General features: G+C 40.7%; 1 protein-coding gene across 1 annotated transcript in view; it reads right to left on the reverse strand.

Annotated features, from left to right (window-relative positions):
• The window catches only part of USH2A (usherin), an 837,868-nt gene that overhangs the window by 624,751 nt on the left and 190,030 nt on the right, over positions 1 to 23,087 (reverse strand). Inside the window, exon 15 of the mRNA XM_021064292.2 lies at positions 11,797 to 11,980. Coding sequence (XP_020919951.2) covers positions 11,797 to 11,980 — 184 coding nt within the window. The remainder of the gene's footprint in view (positions 1 to 11,796; positions 11,981 to 23,087) is intronic.

The raw sequence follows: 23,087 nt of genomic DNA on the forward strand, positions 1-23,087 counted from the left end.
CCAGTTGTGAAATAGAAAACTGGGTATGATAATTATTGCCCACCCTAAAAATCTTGCAATTCTTTAGTTTATTTTTTTTTGTTTGTTTTTTGTTTTTTTGCTTTTTAGGCCCACACCCATGGCATATGGAGGTTCCCAGGCTAGGGGTCGAATCGGAGCTGTAGCTGCTGGCCTCCACCACAGCAACGCTGGAGCCGAGCCGTGTCTGCAACCTACACCACAGCCCACGGCAATGCCGGATCCTTAACCCATTGATCAAGGCCAGGGATCAAACCCACAACCTCATGGTTCCTAGTCAGGTTCACTGACCTCTGAGCCACAAAAAGAACTCCAATTCTTTAGTTTTATAAAAACTAAATTTCACTAAGGAAACAGAGGGAAGAAGATATGTTCGAATACTCTTGATGCCTTAATCTATGTCTTACTTCCTTTATTTTAAGTACTAGACTCATTGATTCCAAATGATTAGAGAATAGAGCATTATTCTGATCTATGAAAAGATGCTATCAATATAAAGAGAAAGAACTTCATTTCAACTTAAATTTCTTGGATCAAAGCTACCTGTTAAAGATAACTGTCTTGGCATTTTGCCGTGAGAGAAACTAAAACCTGTTTCCTCAGAATGAATTTTTCAAACACAGAGACCATATGCCAATGTCCCTGGTCAGGGAAGCAATATTGGCGCCACTGAAAGATGAGAGAAGAGAAACTGCACTTAGAGCAAGACCACGTATGATCCGCCAATCCCACTCCTGGACACATACTTGAAGAAAATTGTAATTCAAAAAGATTCATGCACCCCAGTATTCACTGCGGCCAAGACATAGTAGCCAAGACATAGAAGCAATCTAAGTGTCCATCAACAGAGGAATGGATAAAGAAGATGTGGTGCATATATACAATGGACTGTTACTCAGCCATGGAGAAGAAGGAAGCAGTGCCATGTGCAGCAGCAGGGAGGGACCTAGAGATTATCCTTCTAAGCGAAGTCAGTCAGAAGGAGAAAGACAAATATCCTAGGCTATCACTTACACGTGGAATCTAATCAAAATACAAGGAATTTACTTATAAAACAAAAGCAAACCCACAGATTTCAAAATCAAATTTATGTGTACCGTAGGGGAAACATGGGGTGGGGGAGGGAAAAACTGGAAGGCTGGGAATAACATATACACACTATTGTACATAAAATTGACAGCCAACAAGGACCTTCTGTATAGCACAGGGAGGTCTACTCAACAGTCTGTCATAACCTATATGGGAAAAAAAGAACAGATACATGTATATGCAGGATCCATTGACTTTGCTGTACACCTAAAAATAATACAACACTGGAAATCAACTATATGCCAAAAATTTTTTTAAAAAAAAAAAAGAAAGAAAGAATTATTTCATGGAAGTTCCCATCATGGCACAGTGGAAACGAATCCAGCTAGGACCCATGAGGTTATAGGTTGGATCCCTGGCCTCACTCAATGGATTGAGGATCCAGCATTGCCGTGAGCTGTGGTGTGGGTCACAGATGCAAATCAGATCCAGCACTGCTGTGGCTGTGGAGTAGGCTGGCAGCTACAGCTCCTGTTAGATCCCTGGGCTGGGAATCTCCATATGCTGCAGGTGCAGCCCCAAAAAGACAAAAATAAATAAAACTACTGCCTTTAAACAGAGACTTTCCATATGGTACATTTAAAACCACAGTATGGCTTCACCTATATTTTCCACCGAAGATGCTGGATAGATAGTTACTTCCTGTCACTGCAACTTTTATGGTGTGATCTCCTGGGTAATCATTCAACACCCTTAAAAAAAGCTGATAAAAGCTAAGGCTGCTAAATAAGCTGCAAATTTGTTTTATGGACTAATATCACCCTGGGAATAAATAAAGTACAGTTTGTCTTGAAAACCACTATCCTGTAGTTTGCCCTTTTGATGTCACGATAAAAGGGCATTTTTTTTCCCCTATGAACAACTATATTGTGTCCATTATGTACAGACATTGCAGCCGAACTTCATCTCAAATAGATATTTACATATTAGAGCTGGAGGAAATTATGCCTGGAAATTAAAATGGAATTACAGAAGCAACAAAATATTTAATTTGCTTCTAACTTCATTATATGCTATTACTTAGAGGATATTGTTGTCAGCTTTTAATGTCACATTGGGAAGCATAAACAAGAGACCAGCTCCGCTCAATGCATACATATCTATCACCACACCACTCATGAATAAGTGTCTCTCGAGTATTTCAGTTTTTATTACCATTCACTCATGAGACAATCACATTTACTTTACATACAGTACATGTGGAGTAATAGTTTCCAGTGTATAACATAATTCCTTTTCTTGATGGAGATCTATTTTCTTCGCACTAACTGCTACATGCTTAACTTCAAGTCAGCCCTGTCAATATCCATGGGATATTAAGTTCCAAACCCAAATGGAATAAATAAACCGCTTCTTAGGGAAGCACGCAGAGTTTTGAGTAATTAAATGTGACACTTCCTGATTTCATAGTCTCTTATCCCAGCCATTGTTATATGCACCTTATCTGACTTCTTGTAATTGCTTGCCTTCAATAAGACAGGTATTTACCTGAATAAAGTTCATGGGAGACTTTTCTGAATGCTATAGTTTGTTTCTAGCCTAAAGGACACTGGGGCTCATTTTGTGCTTAAGGTTTACATAAAGGGATTCTTGCAAATTTCTCAGCCACTCGAATATGATTTTAAACGTTTCTGAGACGCTTTAGCAAATCAGCTACAAGTCTGATGTCACTGCATAACTTATGCCTCAAGAGCATCTCTTAAATGAAATACATTGCACGTTTATTAAAACAAAATTATACATGATAAAGGAAAAGGCATTTTAAGCTTAGAAAGAGAAACACCAAACTAAGATGAATTGTGATATTGATTTTTTCAGGATAAATGGTTTTTGTAATATTAATATAAAGAAACCTTTATTACACTAACTCTCTTGGTACAGCTAGAGCTTCTCCCGCAATCTGTTTAAAATCTTCATTTTTCATCCTTATGGGAAAACCTCACTTGCTAAATGGATTTCATAAAGAGTAATCTGTCAAGATTTATATAGATAAACAATTTGTGATGTTTATTGACCAGTTCATTATGGTAAACAAAACAGGAGTCAAGTATCGCTAATCTCTGCCAGTCCTGGCTAGTGCCGTTCTCTTTGGGCCCTTATGTAACTCGGCGTTTACTGGAAGCAATGGAAAGGAAGATAATTGGCTTCTGTCTCTTAAATCACAGCTCTCCTATATTTTCCTTTCCAGGCAGCTTCTTCTGGTTGTGCAAACAGTAGGAGAAAGAATTATCCCCTTACTACTAAAGCAGAAACATCAGTGCGAATGAAGGGAGCGCGTTTCGATCATGCATCTCATTGTCAGAAAGTTCATCACATGAGGAAGAGCTATTGCCATAGGAGGCTCAGGAATACAGTCCAGATCATAGGTAATTCCCCTGACATTACTCTTTGGACACCTCTCTTCTGTCTGGGGCCTCAACTCAGAGGTACCATCAAGCTGATTCAAAGATATTGATTGAAGGAGTTCCTGTTGTGGCTCAGTGATAACGAACCCGACTAGCATCCATGAGGTTGCTGGTTCCATCCCTGGCCTTGCTCAGTGGGTTAAGGATCTGGCATTGCCGTGAGATGTGGTGTAGGTCACAGACACGGCTCGGATCTGGTGATGCTATGGCTGTGGTGTAGGCTGGCAGCTCATGCTGCGTTTCAACCCCTACCCTGGGAACTTCCATATGCTGCATGTGCGGCCCTAAAAAGCACAAACACACACACGAAAGGATATTGATTGACATAAATAATGCTCATTGAGGACCAATTATGTTCCAGGACTGGACAAAGCACTGAGGACGTGAAAATGAATGAGACAGATTGTCCTTCTCTGCCTTCAAGGAGCTCACATTCTAGTGAGAAATGAAAAATGGAAAGAGCATCAATAAAGATGTATGCAGACTCCTTCCGGGCACAGCAAAGGGCCAACTACTGAGTCTGGTGGTACAGGATGCAGGGAGACAGGGAAAGGAGTGGTGAGAAGGAAGCTTAGAGAAGGCGTTTGGGCTGAATATGAAAAGGTGAATAGGAATAAGCCAGGACACTCAGGGAAGGGGAGAAAATAGACAAGATATAGCAGGAGAGGGTGCAAAATTTAAGCAATCCAAAATTTGGGGACATAAAATCACAACAGGGAGGATGCGACAAAGCCAGAAAGGTAAGCAGGGGTGAGATATTGCTAGGTTAGGTGCACTGGTGATGGTGATAAGGAGTGGGACAGATTTAAGAAATATTTAAGCAGGTAAAATCAGTAGGATGGGGTGGACGAATTGAAAAGAGAAGCAAATAAGGGAAGATGGGCATAGAATTACTCCAAGTGTTCTAATTTGCTGAGGAGTAGATGATGGGGACATCGCTTAACATGGAGAACGAAGAGGAAGAGACCACAGACTGATGTGGGCTTTTAGACAAGGATTATTGAATATGAATGCAAACTGGAGAAACTGGACAGAGTTTTCTCCCATCAGTTCCCAGCACAAAGACTAACAACGCAGTAAGTGTTCAATAAATACTGGTGAATAAAGGAATGTATAAGGCACTAGGAAAGCATTAACTTAGGGCACCACAGGTAAATCTAAATGGACATGTAGCTCTACCTATAATTTAACTCTTCTGAGCCCTTTCTGATGGGCATAGCGGTCCCTCTGGCTAAAGTCTCTTCAAGGAAGGCATCATTCTTCTTAAAGGGCTGAACTTCTGATTTCCCAAGGCCAGAAGAGTTCTAGGTTCAGTCCTTTCCTTTTTTTCTCTCTTTTTTTGGGGGGAGGGGTGGGGACTAGCTTGATGTGGGACCTCAGTTCCCAGACCAAGGATTGAACCTGGGCCACAGCAGTGAAAGCGCTAAGTCTTAACCACTAGACAACCAGGGGACTCTCTCAGTTCAGTACTTTTGTGCAGGATCCAAGGAGTGTTCGAATACCCTCTAGAGGGATTTCGTTTTCCCCTGGTTAAGGTTATACTCCGCCTCTGCAGTGGAGGTGTGGTTTCCACTGAGGTTCTTAGCTTTCCTTTCTTCACAGCCTGCTAGTAGTATGGGGTTCTCTTAGAACTGGAATCGGAGTTATATGACGGGGATCTGGGGCCTGGACATCCTGTGCGTCTGAGCTGAAAGCCATACTCACACGCTTTACTGGAGAGGAGGTGAGAGGCACTGTCTCATCAAGAAGGCAGGCATCATCAGTGCCCGGTCCATCCTCCCTGGTGAAGCTTCTCATGAATAAAGGGAGGCATGAGAACTGGACCTGGGCAGTAACCCCCTTGTGTCCAGGCAACAGTGCCATCTGAGTGGGGACATTCCTGTCACATGGAGAAGAGCTTACTTAAGCACGGTTTTGCCCTGGGGCCCCAGCCACCTTCTCCTTTGCTGGCACTCCGCCTCATCACAGGGAACGTGGGCTATGTTCGACACACTGGTCACCAAGATCAAACGTTTAAAAGAAAAAGAAATCCCAGGAGTTCCCGTCGTGGTGCAGTGGTTAACGAATCCGACTAGGAACCATGAGGTTGCGGGTTCGATCCCTGCCCTTGCTCAGTGGGTTAAGGACCCGGCGTTGCCGTGAGCTGTGGTGTAGGTTGCAGATGCGGCTCGGATCCCGCGTTGCTGTGGCTCTGGCGTAGGCTGGTGGCTACAGCTCCGATTCGACCCCTAGCCTGGGAACCTCCATATGCCGCGGGAGCAGCCCAAGAAATAGCAAAAAGACAAAAAAAAAGAAAAAGAAATCCCAGAAGTCTCGCTATACTAACAACAACACACACAGTTACATCTAGAAGCTCCCTGGTAGCTTCGTGGGTTGAGGCTCTGGCATTGTCACTGCCGTGGCTCAGGTCACTCCTATGTAATGGGTTCGAACCCCAGCCTATGAACTTGAGGTGCTACAGGTGCAACTAAATAAACAAACAAACAAATAAATTCATGTTGTTTTCTGCCACTACGTTTGTAGTGAATAATTATTACAGCAATAATAAGAAATTAACATGCCTAGTCTAGTAGAAAAGCGATAATGAGGCCATAAATGTTCCTGATGCCCACTGTTGCATGATTCCTATTATATCACATTGAATAAATGCTACTATACTATAAAAACTAACATTATAGAGTCTGTATCAGAGGAGAATCTACCTATTCGTAGTCATAGTAGATTGTAAAAATGACCATAATTCCTTACCTCTCTCTTTCCGCAGGTTCTTTGCAATTAACTGTATAATTCCCCCCATCACAAAGTAGAATCTATTTCTCCACTTGTGAATATGGGCTTGCCTGTGACTTTCTTTGGCCAATAAGGCAAACATAATATTGTGGCAGTTCCAAGCATGGGCTGCCAGTGTCCCAGCAGCCTTCTGCTTTCTTCATGGGAACTCAGCCGCCAGTTTGTGCGTGAGCCCCAGCTAGAGCCCTGGATGATGAGAGGCGTGGGGTGCTTTCACCCCATTAACCTAGATAAGAGCTAGCTGTCTAATAGTCACCACAGAACAAGAATCTGTGAGGCGCATTCCCCAAAATTCCACTATTATACCATGAAAAGAATGAGTGGACAAAAAGTTATCTGCTTCCCTTTGAAGCCTTTGATCTGGTTCTCAAAGACCAACTGGGACCCATGGGAAGCATGCATGGGAAAGGATGACCAGATAACTTAGGACTCAGACGGAGAATGTTTGCAGTCAAACTCAAAATACTCTGATCACAGAAGAATCTGACTTTCTGTTTTAAAGGTCTGAGCCTTTAGATTCCCTGGCCAGCCTAGATCCCAATTCCTGACCATCTGAGGGAAACTACAGTTCACTGGGTGTCAGCTGGTAAGTAAGAGACAAGAAGTGATACGACTGACTCTTTAAGGCTCCAGAAAAGACAATATATACCTAATGAATACAGAGAAAAGAAGTCATTAGGGAAGAACCTCTGGGGGATTGTGATGTGTGGACATTACGTGAGAAACGTGGGGATAGACCAGATGAACTGGAGCTGCCTTGTGGCCACGGGAAGGAGGACTCCCAGCCACAGGTCAGCTTGAGGACAGTGCCAGGGGGGGCAGCGTGTCAAAAAGAGACAAACTGAATGTGGCCCATTTTTGCCTCATTGTTTTTGGTTTAGACAAATACGATATACTTGTTTATTTGTTTATTTTGCTTTATTGATGTTTCCAATGCACAGACCTTTTTTTGCTTGTTTTCAAACCTGATTAAACTGTGTTTGCTTTATGTGTCAAAGGTAAATGGAGTGATTTTTGCACTTGGATCAGCTTTTTAAAATACGTGCCCTCCTTTTTGTGATGGAGAACTTTTGAAGAATGAAGTACTTGTATGAGAACAGGGAAATGATTTTCCAGAATGTCACTGTTGTGTTTGGTGCCTTTTCTGTCGTTGTTGCCGCTGCTGCTGCTGCTGTAGTTTAGGGCCTGGGCCTATTTTATATTTATTTTTCTTTTTGGAATATAAAAAAAAAACAGTGTATAAAATAAGCCAAGAGAAAAATATAGCAAACATAGCTGTGTGCCATAAAGAGAAGATGGAGTAGGGTAAAGAATATGTGTGAACTTCATGGAGCAGTCGAATAAAATCCCCTGAATATATAAGCGGAAAAAGAAGACGAGAAAGCCAATTTATTTTTTAAATCAATGGAGAGGTACAATGATACTTGTATCTTCACCTCGCTTAACAATAAAATACTTAAATTTTTGTAGAATTTTAAAAATTAATGAAATCAATTTATACTTGCAAGTACCCACCACAGTGCCTCATTCAAGGTACATTCAAATGACTTTAGATAACTTTCTTTCCTTTTAAAAAACTGTAACGTCAGGGCATAAATAGTTATTTTCTTATACTGTGTCTGTATACATTTCAACTATGAGTGGATTTCACTCAGCAAATAAAAATTCCTTACACTTGAAGGAAGCCCACTTATATTTGCCATCTTCGCACACATTTTCAAAATAGTCAATGTTAGTATATCTACACAATAACAACCACAAGTCAGCAAAGAGATTTCAACACCATTCAGGAAAGGAATGGACAACATAAAAAGAATAAAACCCATTTTCATCGCCTCTCAATGATGATCAAAAGTACAGCTCAAGTAATTCTCATTGTCACATCTTCAAATATCTTTCTCTATGACCTTCTGTGCGAGAGGATTTCTTCTGGAACCACCATCCATGTTAAAGCGAGACTCGACAGTAGAATTCATCAGTGGAAGAGAAGGGTCACCTCTAGACAGGCATTCCGTGTGATTGATTCCCTGGGCCCTATGTGGTCAAGAGAGGCTTTACTCTTTCTATTTATTTCGGAGGAGCTGGATTATATATGATGGCCCTTGCTTTCAATAGCTCTTTCCAGCAGCAGCCCATGGACAATATCCGAACCAAACCTGCCCAATCTGAAAGCATCCTGAGTCCTGCTCTCATGTGGGTGGTTAGGACATGAAGAGTTACATCAATGTTTATACTCCTTTCACTAAGATGATGATGGCATAAGCCTTTTATTTTTCCATTTTTGGTGGAGGTGAGGAAAGTAGTTCAAATGGGACTTTATTCTGTGTTGGCTATCTAAAGCATGGGATGCAGGAGGGGCATCCAAATTTAAAACTTGGAGAAACAGCTAGTCACAGGTCTAGAGCCCATGATAGAGATCTAATAGATGATAATATATTTGGGAGTCATTTATATGTATGTAGTGGTTGAAATCATGAACATAGATATGTAAATTGAAAGAGCAAATTAAAGAGGACTAATCAGCAAAAGAAAGAGCAAACAAATCAGGGAAATAGAATCTTAGGAGCCAAAATAAGAAAGAATTTTAAGAAATAAGGAGGATAATAAAATAACTGGTAGAGTGGAAAGCCATGAGTCATAAGAATGAATAAGAAATCAATTTTACTTTCATTGTTCACTGATGCTTTCAATACACTGCATGGGGCTAATTCCCCTGTCTGCCACCTAGATATAAAGTGAGTCAATTGCACAGTTTTTCTGGTCTTTCTTTGGGTAATAGAAAGTCCTGCAGTCAATTCAAATTGAAAAGTACAAGTTCAGTACGAGGAAGAAAACTGGAGGCATTCAAAATATATTACAAAGCTATCAAAATCAAAATGATATGGTAGCAGCACAAAAATAAGACATATAAACTGATGGAACAGATGAGAGAGCCCAGAAATAAGTTCATGCACAACAGTCTACTGATCTTCAGAAAGGGTATCAGGGACACATGATGAGGAAAGGATGGTTTCTTCAACAAACGGTGCTGGCAAAACTGGACATTCACTATAAGAAGGATAAAACTGGACCCTTAAATCACCATATACAAAAATCAACTCAAAACACTTAAAGACTTAAAAGTAATATCAGAAACTAAAACTACTAGAAGAAAACAAAGGGGAAAAAGCTTCTTCAATTGGGTCTGGGAGATGATTTTGTGGTTTTAACACCAAAGTTCAGGCCAAAAAGCAAAAAGACATAATCTAAAAAGCTTTTCCACAACAATGGAAATCATCAAGAATGAAAAGACAACCTACAAAATGGGAGAAAATGTTTTCAAACCACCTATCTGACAAAGGGTTAGTATCCAATATATGTAAGAAACTCATATAACTCAACAGCAAAAAAAAAAAAAAAAAAAAACACAAAGCCTAATTTTAAAAAATGAGCAAAGGATGTTTATAGACACTTCTCCAAAGAAGACATGCAAATGGCCAGCAGGTACATTAAAAAGTACTCAACATCACTAATTATCAGAGAAATGCCAATGGAAACCACAAGGAGATACCACCTTCAATCTATAAGCATAGCTACTATCAAAAAGGCAAAAACTAAGTCTTGGTGAGGATGTGGAGATCAAAATCCTGGTAATACTTTTTATTTAACATTTGCTGTACCATGTGTTTTCTATATTCATTCAGAATGATTTAGTATTTGTAGAAAAGAGTAGTAACGCCCTGAGACTAGCCAAGATTCTGGAGACTCCAACTGTAACAGAAGTGGAGCAACGAGGATTTGAAAAAACATATATATGTCATAAGAACATAAAATTGTTTGGAAAAATATTCAAAATATCCCGTTAAAGTTTTTCTAATCAACGTGAATTTTAGTAGACAGCCAAATTAACGAGTTTAAGTTCTTTTTCAATAATTTACCCTGTCACCCTGTCCCCACTCTCACTGAGGTGTCAATGGAGAGTGTCATGGACAAAAGGCAAGCAGCAGGTGGACAGGAGCTGAAAAAATAATCTCAAACCCTTGAATAATTAGCACTTATATTTACAAATATGCACGCTTACTGAAAAACAGATTTGCTTGATGTGTGCAGACACAACACTCGTTTCTGGGGGATTTGAACGTCAAAGAATTCATGGATATAGGCCCAACCCTAGACTAATTTATAATCTGATCAGACCAAAAAAAAAAAAAAAAAACCGCATGTGGAATTAGCATCTCAGCATATCTTCAAAAATACAGCAATGATCTATCCCAAGAGACTGGACATAGTTTCCTGTGCTGTACAGTACGACCTTATTGCTTATCCATCCCAAACGTAACAGTTTACATCTAGCAACCTCAAGCTCCCTGTCCATCCCACTTCCTCCCCCTTGGCAACCACAAGTCTATTCTCTATATTCATGATTCAGTTTCTGTTTTGTAGATAGGTTCATTTGTGCCAATTTTAGATTCCACATATATATGACTGGCTCACTATACTGTATAGCAGAAATTGACACAACACTATAAATCAACTATACTCTAATCAAAATAAAATTTAAGAAAATACAGCAATAAACATAAATGCATGAAAGTAAATGCCGACAGATATAAAGGAAAGAAGAAGTAGAATATTAAAGACAATGTAACTTTGAAAAGTGGTTACTTTCAGAATGTACTTTACACACTGGGAAAAAAAAAATCTTTTCACTGAATACAAAGATGTTTCTCATATGCCAGTATTTAAACCTCAGAGTTCCCATTGCAGCGTAGTGGTTAACTAATCCAACTAGGAACCATGAGGTTACATGTTTGGTCCCTGGCCTTGCTCAGTGCGTTAAGGATCTGGCGGTGCCGTGAGCTGTGGTGTAGGCTGCAGACACGGCTCAGATAACAGCGCTGCTGTGGCTGTGGTGTAGGCCTGCGGCTGCGGCTCCAATTCAACGCCTAGCCTGGGAACCTCCATATGCTGCAGGAGCGGCCCTAGAAAAGGCAAAAAGACAAAAATAAATAAATACATAAATAAATTAAACCCAAATTAAAAAGGCAAAGGGGACATAAATGGATAAAGTAAATTAATAAATTAAAAAGCAATAAATTCAGGGGCCACATAGAACAAAGTATACACACATATATGCTGCCTATTCTAGTCTATGTGCGTGTGCATCTGAATTTTCTTCTATGGATATTTCTTTACCTGTCTTTCTCCACACCAAATTTTTAGTTCTTTGAGGAAAACGGACTTTATTTAGTTACATATTCCCAGACCTGAATACTGGGCACATACATCAATGTATAGCAACTTATACCGTGGAATTCTGGGAAATAGGCAAAGATTATCTCTATGTCTAATGAAAGCAGACAACAAAGAATAAAAGACTATATCAAGAAGTGAAGCTAATATATCAGCTGCTTTTTACAAAAGAGCTGGCTAAAAAAATTCAGTTAATTTAAAAAAGCAATTGCAAATGCAGTTTAAGAAAAATACTTAACTATTAATTTTTATAAAAGCTTACCTTCCAGTCTGAGGATCAAATCCAAAGTGAAGGTCTTTGCAATGGTTACAACTTTGTCCCGTGACGGAAGCATCTTGGCAAAGGCACTGACCAGTCAAGCTATCACAAATGTCATGAACTGCACCAGTGGTGTGGCATGAACATGGCAGGCAGCCAGTGGCATTACCTGGAGAAATATAAAAACCTGGAAAGAAAGAAATGAGGAGCTTTCATTACCCTTCCTATCCAGTCTTTTCTTCAAAAATATTATTTTGATTACATGGAAAAAAGGAACGCCCATCACGGCACTACCTCAAACCTCATACAAACGCGGCTACCATGCTCTTGACTGGAAATGACAACAATGACCAAAGAAAGGCTGCGGAATAATTGTCCTGGGTGTCTTCCTAGCACCTACCACTCAGTGCATGTTAAACCTGCTTCATGATCTTTCCACCAAAGACTGCTTCCTCCTCTCATCATTTCCATTTCAGCAAATGGCACCACCATCTACAATTCAGTTGCACCACCTAGAATCCTGAGTCATCTTCAGTAGGGTAGCCAGGTAAAATACGGGATGCTGAGTTACATTTGAGTTCCTGATAAACAAGTTTTGTTTGTTTGTTTTTAGGAAAAGTCTGCCCCATGTGGTTTTTGCTTATATTTTTAAAAATCATCGTTATCTGAAATTCAAATCTAACTGACCATCCTATATTTTGCTGGAACTTGCAACCCGGAGTGCACTCCCTCTGCCCCAACATCTAGCTAACGACCAATCCTCTGAATAACGTCTTCAAAGAATTTTAAACCTTCTAGTCTCCATCCCCACTGCTATGTCCCAAAAAGTCCTACTAAGCTTTTTATAGTTAACTCTATGTACCAGAGGCTATCGTAAAAAGCTTTCTATTCATGGACTCATTTAGTCCTCACAGCAAGGCTAATAATTCAGGCATTATTGTGTCCATTCTGTAAACTAAAAAACTGAAGGTTTAGAGAGGTTGACAGACTTTTCTAAGATGATGGAGTGGACAAGTCACAGAACCCAGATTTGCATCTATGCCTCTTAGCTGCCAGGGCTGTCTCTTCCACTGGCATCACCGTGGTCCCCCTGCAGTCTGTTCTTCACAGTGGACCTGGAACCATTGTTTTCCATGTAGCTTGGACATCTCATTCCTCTGTTTGATAACCTCCCAGTCCCCTTTGGGAGAAGAAAGAAATCCCTAGCCCAGCCTCCAATCTCCAGTCAGGCCCCACCTATGTCCCTAGTTTCATTTCTCTTCTCCTTCCATCTGCCCTAGACATACTTCTTTTAGTTCTTGATGCCTGAAGCCCTTTTCATGGGCAGTTCTGTCTGATGAAATGATCTGGACCCACCTTTTCTGCTTAGTTCACCCCAGGACTTGTGACCATCTCCAGCAACCTATGTGAAGTTAGTTTTCATAGCATCCTATTCATTTCCTATAAGATGCTGATGACAATTCTAATTAATCTCATTTCCACCAGACTGGAACCTCTATGAAGGCAGGAACCTCATCTGATTTATGTCTCACCATGTCCCCAGCATCAAGGATGGTGCTTGTCACAAGCAGGTACTCAAACACTGGAATTCACAAAACCACTCCAAAGGACTAGGTAGGAATGGGTCCCCATAACTGCTATATTTTTTAAAAAAGAAAAGAAACAGAATTTAATTATAAAATCCATCCTTTGGCTTATAGGAAAAGAGGAGAAATAAAAATATGATTCAAAAACACTTTCAAAATTTCTTGGACCCAGAAGGTGGAACATATATAAACTTAGAAATGCATTGGACATTTGGATGATGGGACAGGCATACAATGGAGAAATGGTTCTTAGTGCTCTGTGATATGCGTATTTGCAAGTAGGCGCATATGTACATACAAACGCATGTAGACTTATATACACACACAAGCATATGCATAATGGTACAAGGAATTTTATAAAACAATGAGTAACGTTCTGGTGAATGAGAATTAACTGTGCAATTGCTATAATCAATAACTTAGGCATATAAAGTATCAGTGATATTGAAAGAACGCACATGAGCACAAAGGGAACATTCTGTGTCATCTACTCTTTAGGGGAAAAACAAAAAGTTACTGGAACACTGCACACCTCATTTGAGATTCTAGCTGAAAACAAGCCCTTCTTTCCCAGGCATCCACAAGTTGTTTTTCTTTTCCTGGGCCCCGCATATTCTCTCTTAAAAAGCCTCAGAAAGAGTGAAATAGAAAAGGAAGAAGGTCAAAATCTGGGCCATTCAGTTGGAGAGAACTAAGACTATCATTTTTTATAGGAATTTACAACTAGATTAGGTCATTTGCTTCTTTGCATCCACTGACAGCAATCTGCCTTACAGGTATTTCCAGAAATAAAGAATGCAAGAAATAGCAACAACAACAACAACAAAAGACAAAAAGACAAAAAAAAAAAAAAAAAAAAAAAAAAAAAGAATGGCCATGGCATGGCAATTCTTACACATTCTCCTACTTGACTCATCATGTGATCAAAATCACAAAGCTAGACGGCTTCCAGTTTGGTTTCAAGACCATTATGGCTGTGATTCTATGTAAATTTCCCTTCCTGGGAAGATACCTAGGTCCTTAGATTCATGGTGATGGCATCCTGAGTGTACCAACAGCTCTCCAATTTGGGTGAATTACCCATTAGCATAGATACTTTGAAGTCGAATTAATTTGCATTTATTGAAATAGCTTCCAGCCACACAGGGTTTTTTGGGGGGTTTTTTTAGAACAATTAGGAGTGATTTTTTGCAAGAAATGATTAAATGAATCTGTAAAGACCAGGAGGGTAGATTTTTGTGCAGAAGATGGGGCTGAGCAAGTCCTGGAGAATAAAAAAAAGACCACAGATGTAAGCAGAGCACAAGAAAGGTGCCAAGTACCCAGGGAACCTGTAACCTGGAGGTTAGAACTTCAAGGAAAAGGCGACACTGGACTTTTCCTGGGGTTAATTCCCTCCCCGCTTTCAGGTGTATCATAAAAGGTAACCCACCAGTGTTTAGCTGTCCTATTTTTAAGCAGTTCTCATTAGGATGACTCGGGTACCTTCCTGCTTAACGATCACGTCTCCCTTTACCCGAATGTGCCTAATTCTAGCCCATTACCTCTCCTTTTATGACGCCTGACTATAGGAAACAGCTCCCGGTCCCTCCTACTCAAACTTCAGCTCCTGAATGCTGCTTAAAGGTAACTGACCTTACTCTCTACTTTTTTTTCAACGCAGTGGATTTCTGATGTCCCTCCACCAGCTTCACTGCATGTTTCACATCCGTGTGTCTTCATGGTCTGAACTGACTCTTTAGAGATGTTTCTCCATCAGTGATTCTGTACCACATTCTGACGCGTGGGCAATAGACACGCAATACACCACGTGCCAGCCCACGGCGCTGCAAGTTCACTTTCACATAGCACACATCAGCCCACTCAAGTCTCTTCTCTTCTCCAGTTCTCTCCAAGCTAACGCCTGGTCCCAAACAAGACACGTGGGAGAAACAACATGTCATAAAGCTCATGTGAAAAGTCATCATCTCATAAAAGAGCATTGCTTTCTCCGGGAGGCGGCTTACAGAACCTGTGGAGTTCAAAGTTATTAGCCAGGCAGCTGGTATGACCTCCTGCAGCGGCTGTGTCTGCGGGATGGTACCTGTCTCAGACGTAAAGAAGAGCCCATTTCCCAGCAATGTCCCTCCCGAGGACCATGAACAACGAGGCTTTGCTAAGGTCTGGAAATGGGAGAAAGAAAACAGGTTTAACCTCTAGGTCTTATTCAGCAAAGGAGGGCAGAGCTGGGACCAAGCACTAACGACGAGCTGTTTAGAGGAAACAATTCTCAGCTTAAACAGAGAATGGACATGGCATTAAGGAAAGAGTCTGGGAAGGAGTTTGTGGCTCATCTACACCCAGGCAACAAAAGACTGTTTTAGAAGTGGCTTTGCAAATCAGTATTTGCAAGAGGAAGTGTAGTAGACAATGGTAATTGAAAGTAATAATTTCAGAGTACCAGTGGCTCAGGCCACTGCCGTGGAGCATGTTTGATCTCTGGCCCCGGGAACTTCCACATGCCACGCTGCAGCCAACCCCTCCCCCTAAATTGGGTGTATAAAACGATGCTAATAAATATAACGCTAACATCACTATTCATGGATTTGACCAAATGCTAACATATGCATAAATAAATATGATTATACACCTCAAGCTGTAATTTCTATTTCAACATTTTAAAAACTCTTTTTTTTGGTCTTATGTGGAGGTTCCCAGGCTAGGGGTCGAATCGGAGCTCTAGCCACAGGCCTATGCCAGAGCCACAGCAACGCGGGATCCGAGCCACATCTGCAACCTACACCACAGCTCATGGCAACGCCGGATCGTTAACCCACTGAGCAAGGGCAGGGACAGAACCCGCAACCTCACAGTTCCTAGTCGGATTCGTTAACCACTGTGCCACGACGGGAACTCCCCAAAACTCATTTTTGATTAGCCGTATTTTAAACGCCCTGCTCCGATTCCTTCTTCCTGGATGGCTTCCCCTGCTTGAATACCTTGCCAACTCCTATTTATTTTGAAAATCCAGCTCAGGAAACACTTTCTCTGCTAAAGTTCATTTTGTCTCCCATCCTTCAAGAATGACTCAATCCCTTCACTTCAGCACTTCTCTCTACTGCACATTTCTAATATTGAAGCTACCACAATGTGTTTACATTTGAATCTGTTTCCCCTGCTATACCATAATAGCTTCATATAGCTACGGTTCTCTACTTTTACAGCAGCACATGCCCTGGTGTATAGTAATTTATTCAACAGATGTTAATTGAGAAAAATGGATATATGAATGAAATGGATAAATGGCTGAAAGGATGGATGAATAGATGGATGGGTGGATATCTGCTCCTCTTTAAAATATCAGACAATCTCTTTAATGCTGAAAAGAAAACAGGAAACATAATCTGTGAGTCATGAGAGTGACTGATCAGAAGAGGTCAGATATCTGAGAGGAGAGCAGGAAATGTGTAAGAACCAGCACGATAAAGGCGAAATGTTACCTTTGCCATATCAATGGATAGGACAGAGCTTCAGAGAGAAAATGTCACCCCAAAACTATGTCTCCAGTTCTCAGAACAAAGGATAACATAATGCGCTCACATAAGGGAAATTACTCTGTTGGACTATTCCATTTTACAAAATAACCTGGTTTTCCTATTTATGTGAATATCCACAAGAAGCCTCCATAAGGATATTTTCTGAGAATCAAATCCAATAAGAACAGTGAATATAAATTAGGACAGCTCTGATTATGTCCTAGGGATTGCCGTACCTAGCTATGTCTGGGCATTCGTAATCCACAGCAAAACTTTTATTTTCTTTGTTCTCATTTTTCTCAGTCTTAATATTTATCAGATGTATGATGTAAAGTCTTTATCCCACATCATGGTGACCATCTCAAAGACTACTCCAACTTGGTCCATGGAATAACCCCACTCTAGGTCCTTCAGCTAGCTCTTCACTTTTTGGTCACTGTAGCCTCCCACAACTCTGTTAATTTTAATTTGTAACTATTAGTCAAATTCAGTACAACAAGTGATATACCACAGGACCTGAAGCAGGAGTGTGAATCATGGGTTGAAGTAAATTTGAGGGTGGGGGGAATTACAAACATATGTAAGATTACCTATTTTAACCCACCTCTCAAATATTTATTAAGTGAATATTTATGATAGACATTGAGTTCTTCAGAAAAAGTGTACTCTCTCAGAGTACAGATTATGGGGTCAGATGTATGTGGACTTACCCATGGCTCTTCTATTAAATAAGCTTCCATTTTCCCTCCTATAAAAAGGAAGCAATACTGGTCCTTCCATCATAGAAACAGCATGCCTGTTACATGGGATTTTTTAGATAAAACTATATTCCAGGTTCTGGCAACCAATATACTTTAGTAAATATTTATTATCATCATTCAAAGTTTCACTAGGCAGTTTTCGAAGAAAGTGGGCTTTCCTAAGTTTAAATAATGTTAATATCTTTTTTCCTAACTGTGTATAGGAAAAGATCCTTTGCTGGTGGTTTATTAAGGAAAAGGCTCTTATTCTGAGATCTTTTTGTGAAAAACATGTTAATCTGGAAAGCCGTTTGACCAAACACTAGGACACATGGCAATATTGGATCTCAACTTTGAGGCACTGGTTTTTAATGGATTATCAGCCATCTACTTCCAAATCCACCAGCAGGGTCTTGCATGCAATTCTGGTTTACGAGCTCATTTCTTAACAGATATGATATGCTTCTTGATGAAACAAGATACTTTCCTTTACCTTCTAATAGTCTGTATGAGTTATAAAAGCAAACCAAAAGTAAATACCAGAGGGAGGCATGAGGAATTGTCCTATTAGCACAAAACATGTCATGTGAAGCTGTTTTCATTATAAATTAGCCTTTATTTTATTCCAAAGCTGCAGAGTCCTCAATAAACCCTCTCTGCCTCTAGTTCTCAAGGACAAGGGTGGGTCACTGGCTCAGGATGCCTTGACACCCTCCCCTGCCTTTCTCTGCCTGGCCTCTGATTAAGTGGCTGCTGCTAAATGCTATGAGGTCATCCAGTCCTGAAAAAAACAAACCAGAAAAACATATTTAGTGCTCTATTTATGAGTATGGGGATGTGTACATTCATATGTGTACACACACTCCAAATAATTTTAAATTAAAGCATTTTTAAAATACTTAATGGAGGTTAAGCAGTATTTTTAACCTCTGTTCAAGTTATTGAATGGCATATTAAAACCAATGTGGCTCTAATGCACCTTCTAATGTGCACTGCTGCTTTAACAAATTGCCTATAAATTTTCGTTGAATTAAGCCTATTCCTTGTACATTCATAGTAAGGTTAGGTTAATAATACATGAGGTTTCATTAGACGCACCTTCCTTAGTAATGCTTTTTAAAAAGTGGGACAAGAGTCCATGTGCAATAGTCTAGGATGGCCAGTGATGATTACAATCACCAATGAAAAAGGCAGGCTGGAGTCCGAAGGTTGCCTCATGCACCTGTCTACCCCAGGCTGCTCCCTCTGCACTCCACTGCTCCTACACATCAGCGAGGTGCTCCCCTCTGCAGTGTATGATCCAGGGCTCCCAGATGTACTTAAAGAAGGAGAAAGCAAGCTTCAGACCGCCACAGTGCATTTTAATGTGCGCACTGCAGGGCTGGCTACTGTGAAGCATCTGTTTATAATAACGCTCCTTCAGAATCAGGGTTTCTTTTTTTTTTTTTTCCAATGTAAATTTCACAGGCAAAGACAATCAAACCCAGAAAACAAAATTCAAAGTAGTTTCTGAAGCTAGAAGAATGCAGAATCGGGGTGGGGGGGGGAGAGGTCCACAGGCACACTTTGACTTTTCCACAGGCTACATGTATGTGTACAGAATATCTTGTTTTGCTTAAAAAAAAGGCATGAGGTCCTTAAGCCACTGTTTTCTTTCCTCCCTTGCAAAGTAGAAGGCCGCATCCTCCCTGTATGGAGCTAGAAAAGCACTCACAGGCTTGCACTATGCCAGGCCTAAAAAGAGAAGGCAGCCCTTGAGTTATTTTCCAGTGTAATTGGTCACTGGTTCCAGAAGTATACATGGACCCTACCCTTCCCCCACCCCACGGAGATGTGTTCCATCTGCCTGGAATAGAGCACTGAGCAATCTGAAGAGGAGTTCCTATTGCGGCTCCGTGGGTTGGGAAACCCTGACTAGTGTCTGTGAGAAGGCAGGTTCAATCCCTGGCCTGGGTCAATGTGTTTAGGGTCTTGTGTTGCCTCAAGATGCGGTGTGGGTCCCAGATAGAGCTTGGATCCCATGTTGTGTGGCTGTGGTGTTAGGCCTGCAGTTGCAGCTCTGATTTGATCCCTGGCCTGGGAACTTCCATATGCTGCTGCAGGTGTGGCCCTAGAAGGAAAAAAAAAAATCTGAGGAAAGCAACAAGCCTTGTGGGCTGGAGAGAAATGAAGGATGATCTGGAAATGAGTTCTGGTAGATCACAGGCATTACAGATCATAGGGACCATTAGAGGCCGTCCACTCTGTTGTCTAGTTAACAATGATGGAAAGCCAGTGGACGGTGGAGTGATGTGATCTGGCTGAACTTTGTTGTTTATTTTTGTTGTTTTTTTCTCTTTAGGGCTGCACCTGCAGCACATGGAAGCTCCAAGGCTAGGAGGTGACTCAGAGCTGTGGCTGCCGGCCCACACCATAGCAACCCAGATCCAAGCTGAGTCTGCAACCTATGCAGCAGCTTGGGGCAATGCTGGATCCTTAACCCTCGGGGGGAGGCCAGGGATCAAACCCGCATCCTCATGGATACTAGACGGGTAGGTAACCCCCGCTGAGCCACAGCGGGAACTTCCTGATGTGGCTGAACTTGAACAGCATCACTTTGGCTGTTTGCTGGGAAAACACTAGGAAAGGAGAAAGAGGAGAAACAGGATGTTTAGCAGCTGTTGGACTCGGCCAAGAGAAAAATGACCATGGCTTAGGCCAAGATTGGTAAAATGAGGGTGGTGGGAAGGGGTCAAACCCTAGATCCGTATGAAGGTAAAACCAACAAGATAGATTTTAATAAGGGACTAGAGTTGTGGGAGGAAGAGAGTCAAGCATGGCTGCAAGGATTTGATCTGAAAAGACGACAACCGAGAAAACACTAGGGTAACTTTTCTCAGTAAAGCATCATTGACAGAAAATTTTTTTCCTTCTGAAGTCCAAAAAAGAAATAAAAGGAAAAAAAAAAAAGAACAAAAGAGGAAATGGGGAGTTCCCGTCGTGGCGCAGTGGTTAACGAATCCAACTAGGAACCATGAGGTTGCGGGTTCGGTCCCTGCCCTTGCTCAGTGGGTTAAGGATCCAGCGTTGCCGTGAGCTGTGGTGTAGGTTGCAGACGCGGCTCGGATCCTGCGTTGCTGTGGCTCTGGTGTAGGCTGGTGGCTACATCTCCGATTCGACCCCTAGCCTGGGAACCTCCATATGCCGCGGGAGCGGCCCAAGAAATAGCAAAAAGACAAAAAAAAAAAAAAAGAAAATAAAAATAAAAATAAACACTAAAAAAAAAAAAAAAAAAAAGAGGAAATGGTAGTCAAAGACAGATATCCACAGGTAAAAGCGAAGCACTTGCAAGTGGACAGGCTAACAATAAGCCTTGATTCAGGTTGTGTAACTCAGGGGAAAAAAATGAAACTGAACAGTCCAGGGATTTCTGTAGGCAAGTGTCTTTCCCCAAACAGAAGGTTTTCGCTCTCACATTTTGAGGGGAGACAGTGAGTTTTCTCTTCAGAAGTTAAGCCAGAGAAGACTTTTACTCAACAGGTACAGGGCTGAAGTGCGATAGTAAACATGGGGTGCTGGCGATGGTTGGTTTTATAGGTCACCTGGGCTGGATTTGAGGTCCGGTCGTCCAGTCAAACACTGGGCTAGATGTCGCTTGAAGGTATTTTATGGATTTTCCCAGGAAATAAGAACAGTCACCTACAGACAAAAAGCCCCACGAAATTCCCAGCAAAATTATTTTACAAAAAGTATGTCGTCATGGAATTTTCTGAAATGAGGGATATAGAAATGATGAAGCTTCTGGGATGTTAAAGTAAAAGAAAGCAAACAAAATCTAATGAGGATTGCTAGAAGATAATGGTGAAATAAATTTAGCACCATGCAATAAAGACTGTTCGAGACATTCAACATTCAAAAAAAAATTACTTTCCTCATATACTCCTTGTTAGGAGCTGCTGGAGCATTTATTCTACCAAACACGCAAATAAACTAAGAAAAATGGACACGCAGGATTTAGGAAACAGGCATCCAACACAGAAGAAATGAAGGGAAATCTCCAGCACAACTGCAGAAGGAAGACCGAGGATAGAGCCATGCAGCAGAATTAGAGACCCACAGGCTTGCAACGGAACAGGCGCATGAGAAGTTTGGATCCTCCCGCAGACAGATAAATCATGTAAATTCAGTGGGACACACACACACTGCATATCCTATTGGTTCTGTTTCTCCGGAGAACCCCACCTAATACAACTGCCCTTGTTAAATCTCCTGATTATTTCTCATTTCAATTAACCAAACCACTTCCTGAGTGCATGCAATATACAAGGAATTATTTTTAGCAGTGTGGCTGGGTAAGTTGAGTAATGCGATCTTACTCTCCCAGATATGAAGGGAAATAAGACAAAATGCCCAAATAAGATTACTTTAAGTCTGATAATTATTTTGATTAATAGTGATGATTCCCACTCTATATCCTACTTAAAAGAGAGGACAATTTGCCAGACGCCCTTGGAGAGGTGTTTTGTGATATCTGTACTTAGGCAAATAGCTACTAAGAAAATTATTCTCCTTAAAAAAAAACAAAAAACAAAAACACCTATATCAGATAAATCCCAAAAAGCAATGGATCAGGAGACTATGAAGATTATTATTTTTTCCAGTATTTTAAGTTTTTTATTTAATTTTTATTTTTTATCAAAATTCACCTACAGATAGTTTTTAAAATCAGATAGAACTTAAAGGCTCAGGATGTAGAATGACAGCCTACTGCTCCATTCTTCTCCCAGGAATTTCCCTGCCTGGAGCAACCACCTTCAACTCCTTTAGATGTTTCTTCTGACTCTTATTGCTGATTTCTGAATAATATCCATATATGGTTCCATCTCAACTTTTAAAATTTAGATGACTGCCTTCTTTCTACGGAAAATGAATGTATAGCTCTTTATACCTCCTCAGTAACCCCTTTAGTTGGTTAAATCAATATTCAGAGATTATCTTATTATGACTATATAAATCTGTTTCACAGTTATGCCATGTAATGTGCTTGATGATATTTCCTTTCTGAAAAATTTGCCTCTGCTTCGTTTTCTAGGAATCTCTTACGTATTTCCAGGAATCAAACCCTTCTATAGAACTCTACCCAAGAAATCTCTTGGTTTCTTTTTTCTTTTTTTCCCCAGAATGTCAGTCTACAGGAGGATCTGAATCCTTGGTCCTCATGTGTCTAGTCTGACCCACTGATCTCTAGATCCATTGCACAGCTATATTCTAGGTCAGAATGAAATACGCAGTAAACTTTAACAATGGATAACGACTCAAAAGGATATCACATTTGCTCTCAACTTCTGCTGGTTTTTAAGAAAGAAGGATATTTAAATCATAGCTATTGGTGCAGGAAACAGGCTACCTTACTTCTAAAATTAGAGCTATTAATATGCAGTGAAAACTATCATCTTAGGATATATAATAATAAT

Source organism: Sus scrofa, chromosome 10 (assembly GCF_054392235.1).
Source record: "Sus scrofa isolate SSC_HxYL_T2T_F1_AM1 chromosome 10, Sscrofa_HxYL_maternal_Yorkshire_Landrace_v2.0, whole genome shotgun sequence".
Classification (NCBI taxonomy): domain Eukaryota; kingdom Metazoa; phylum Chordata; class Mammalia; order Artiodactyla; family Suidae; genus Sus; species Sus scrofa.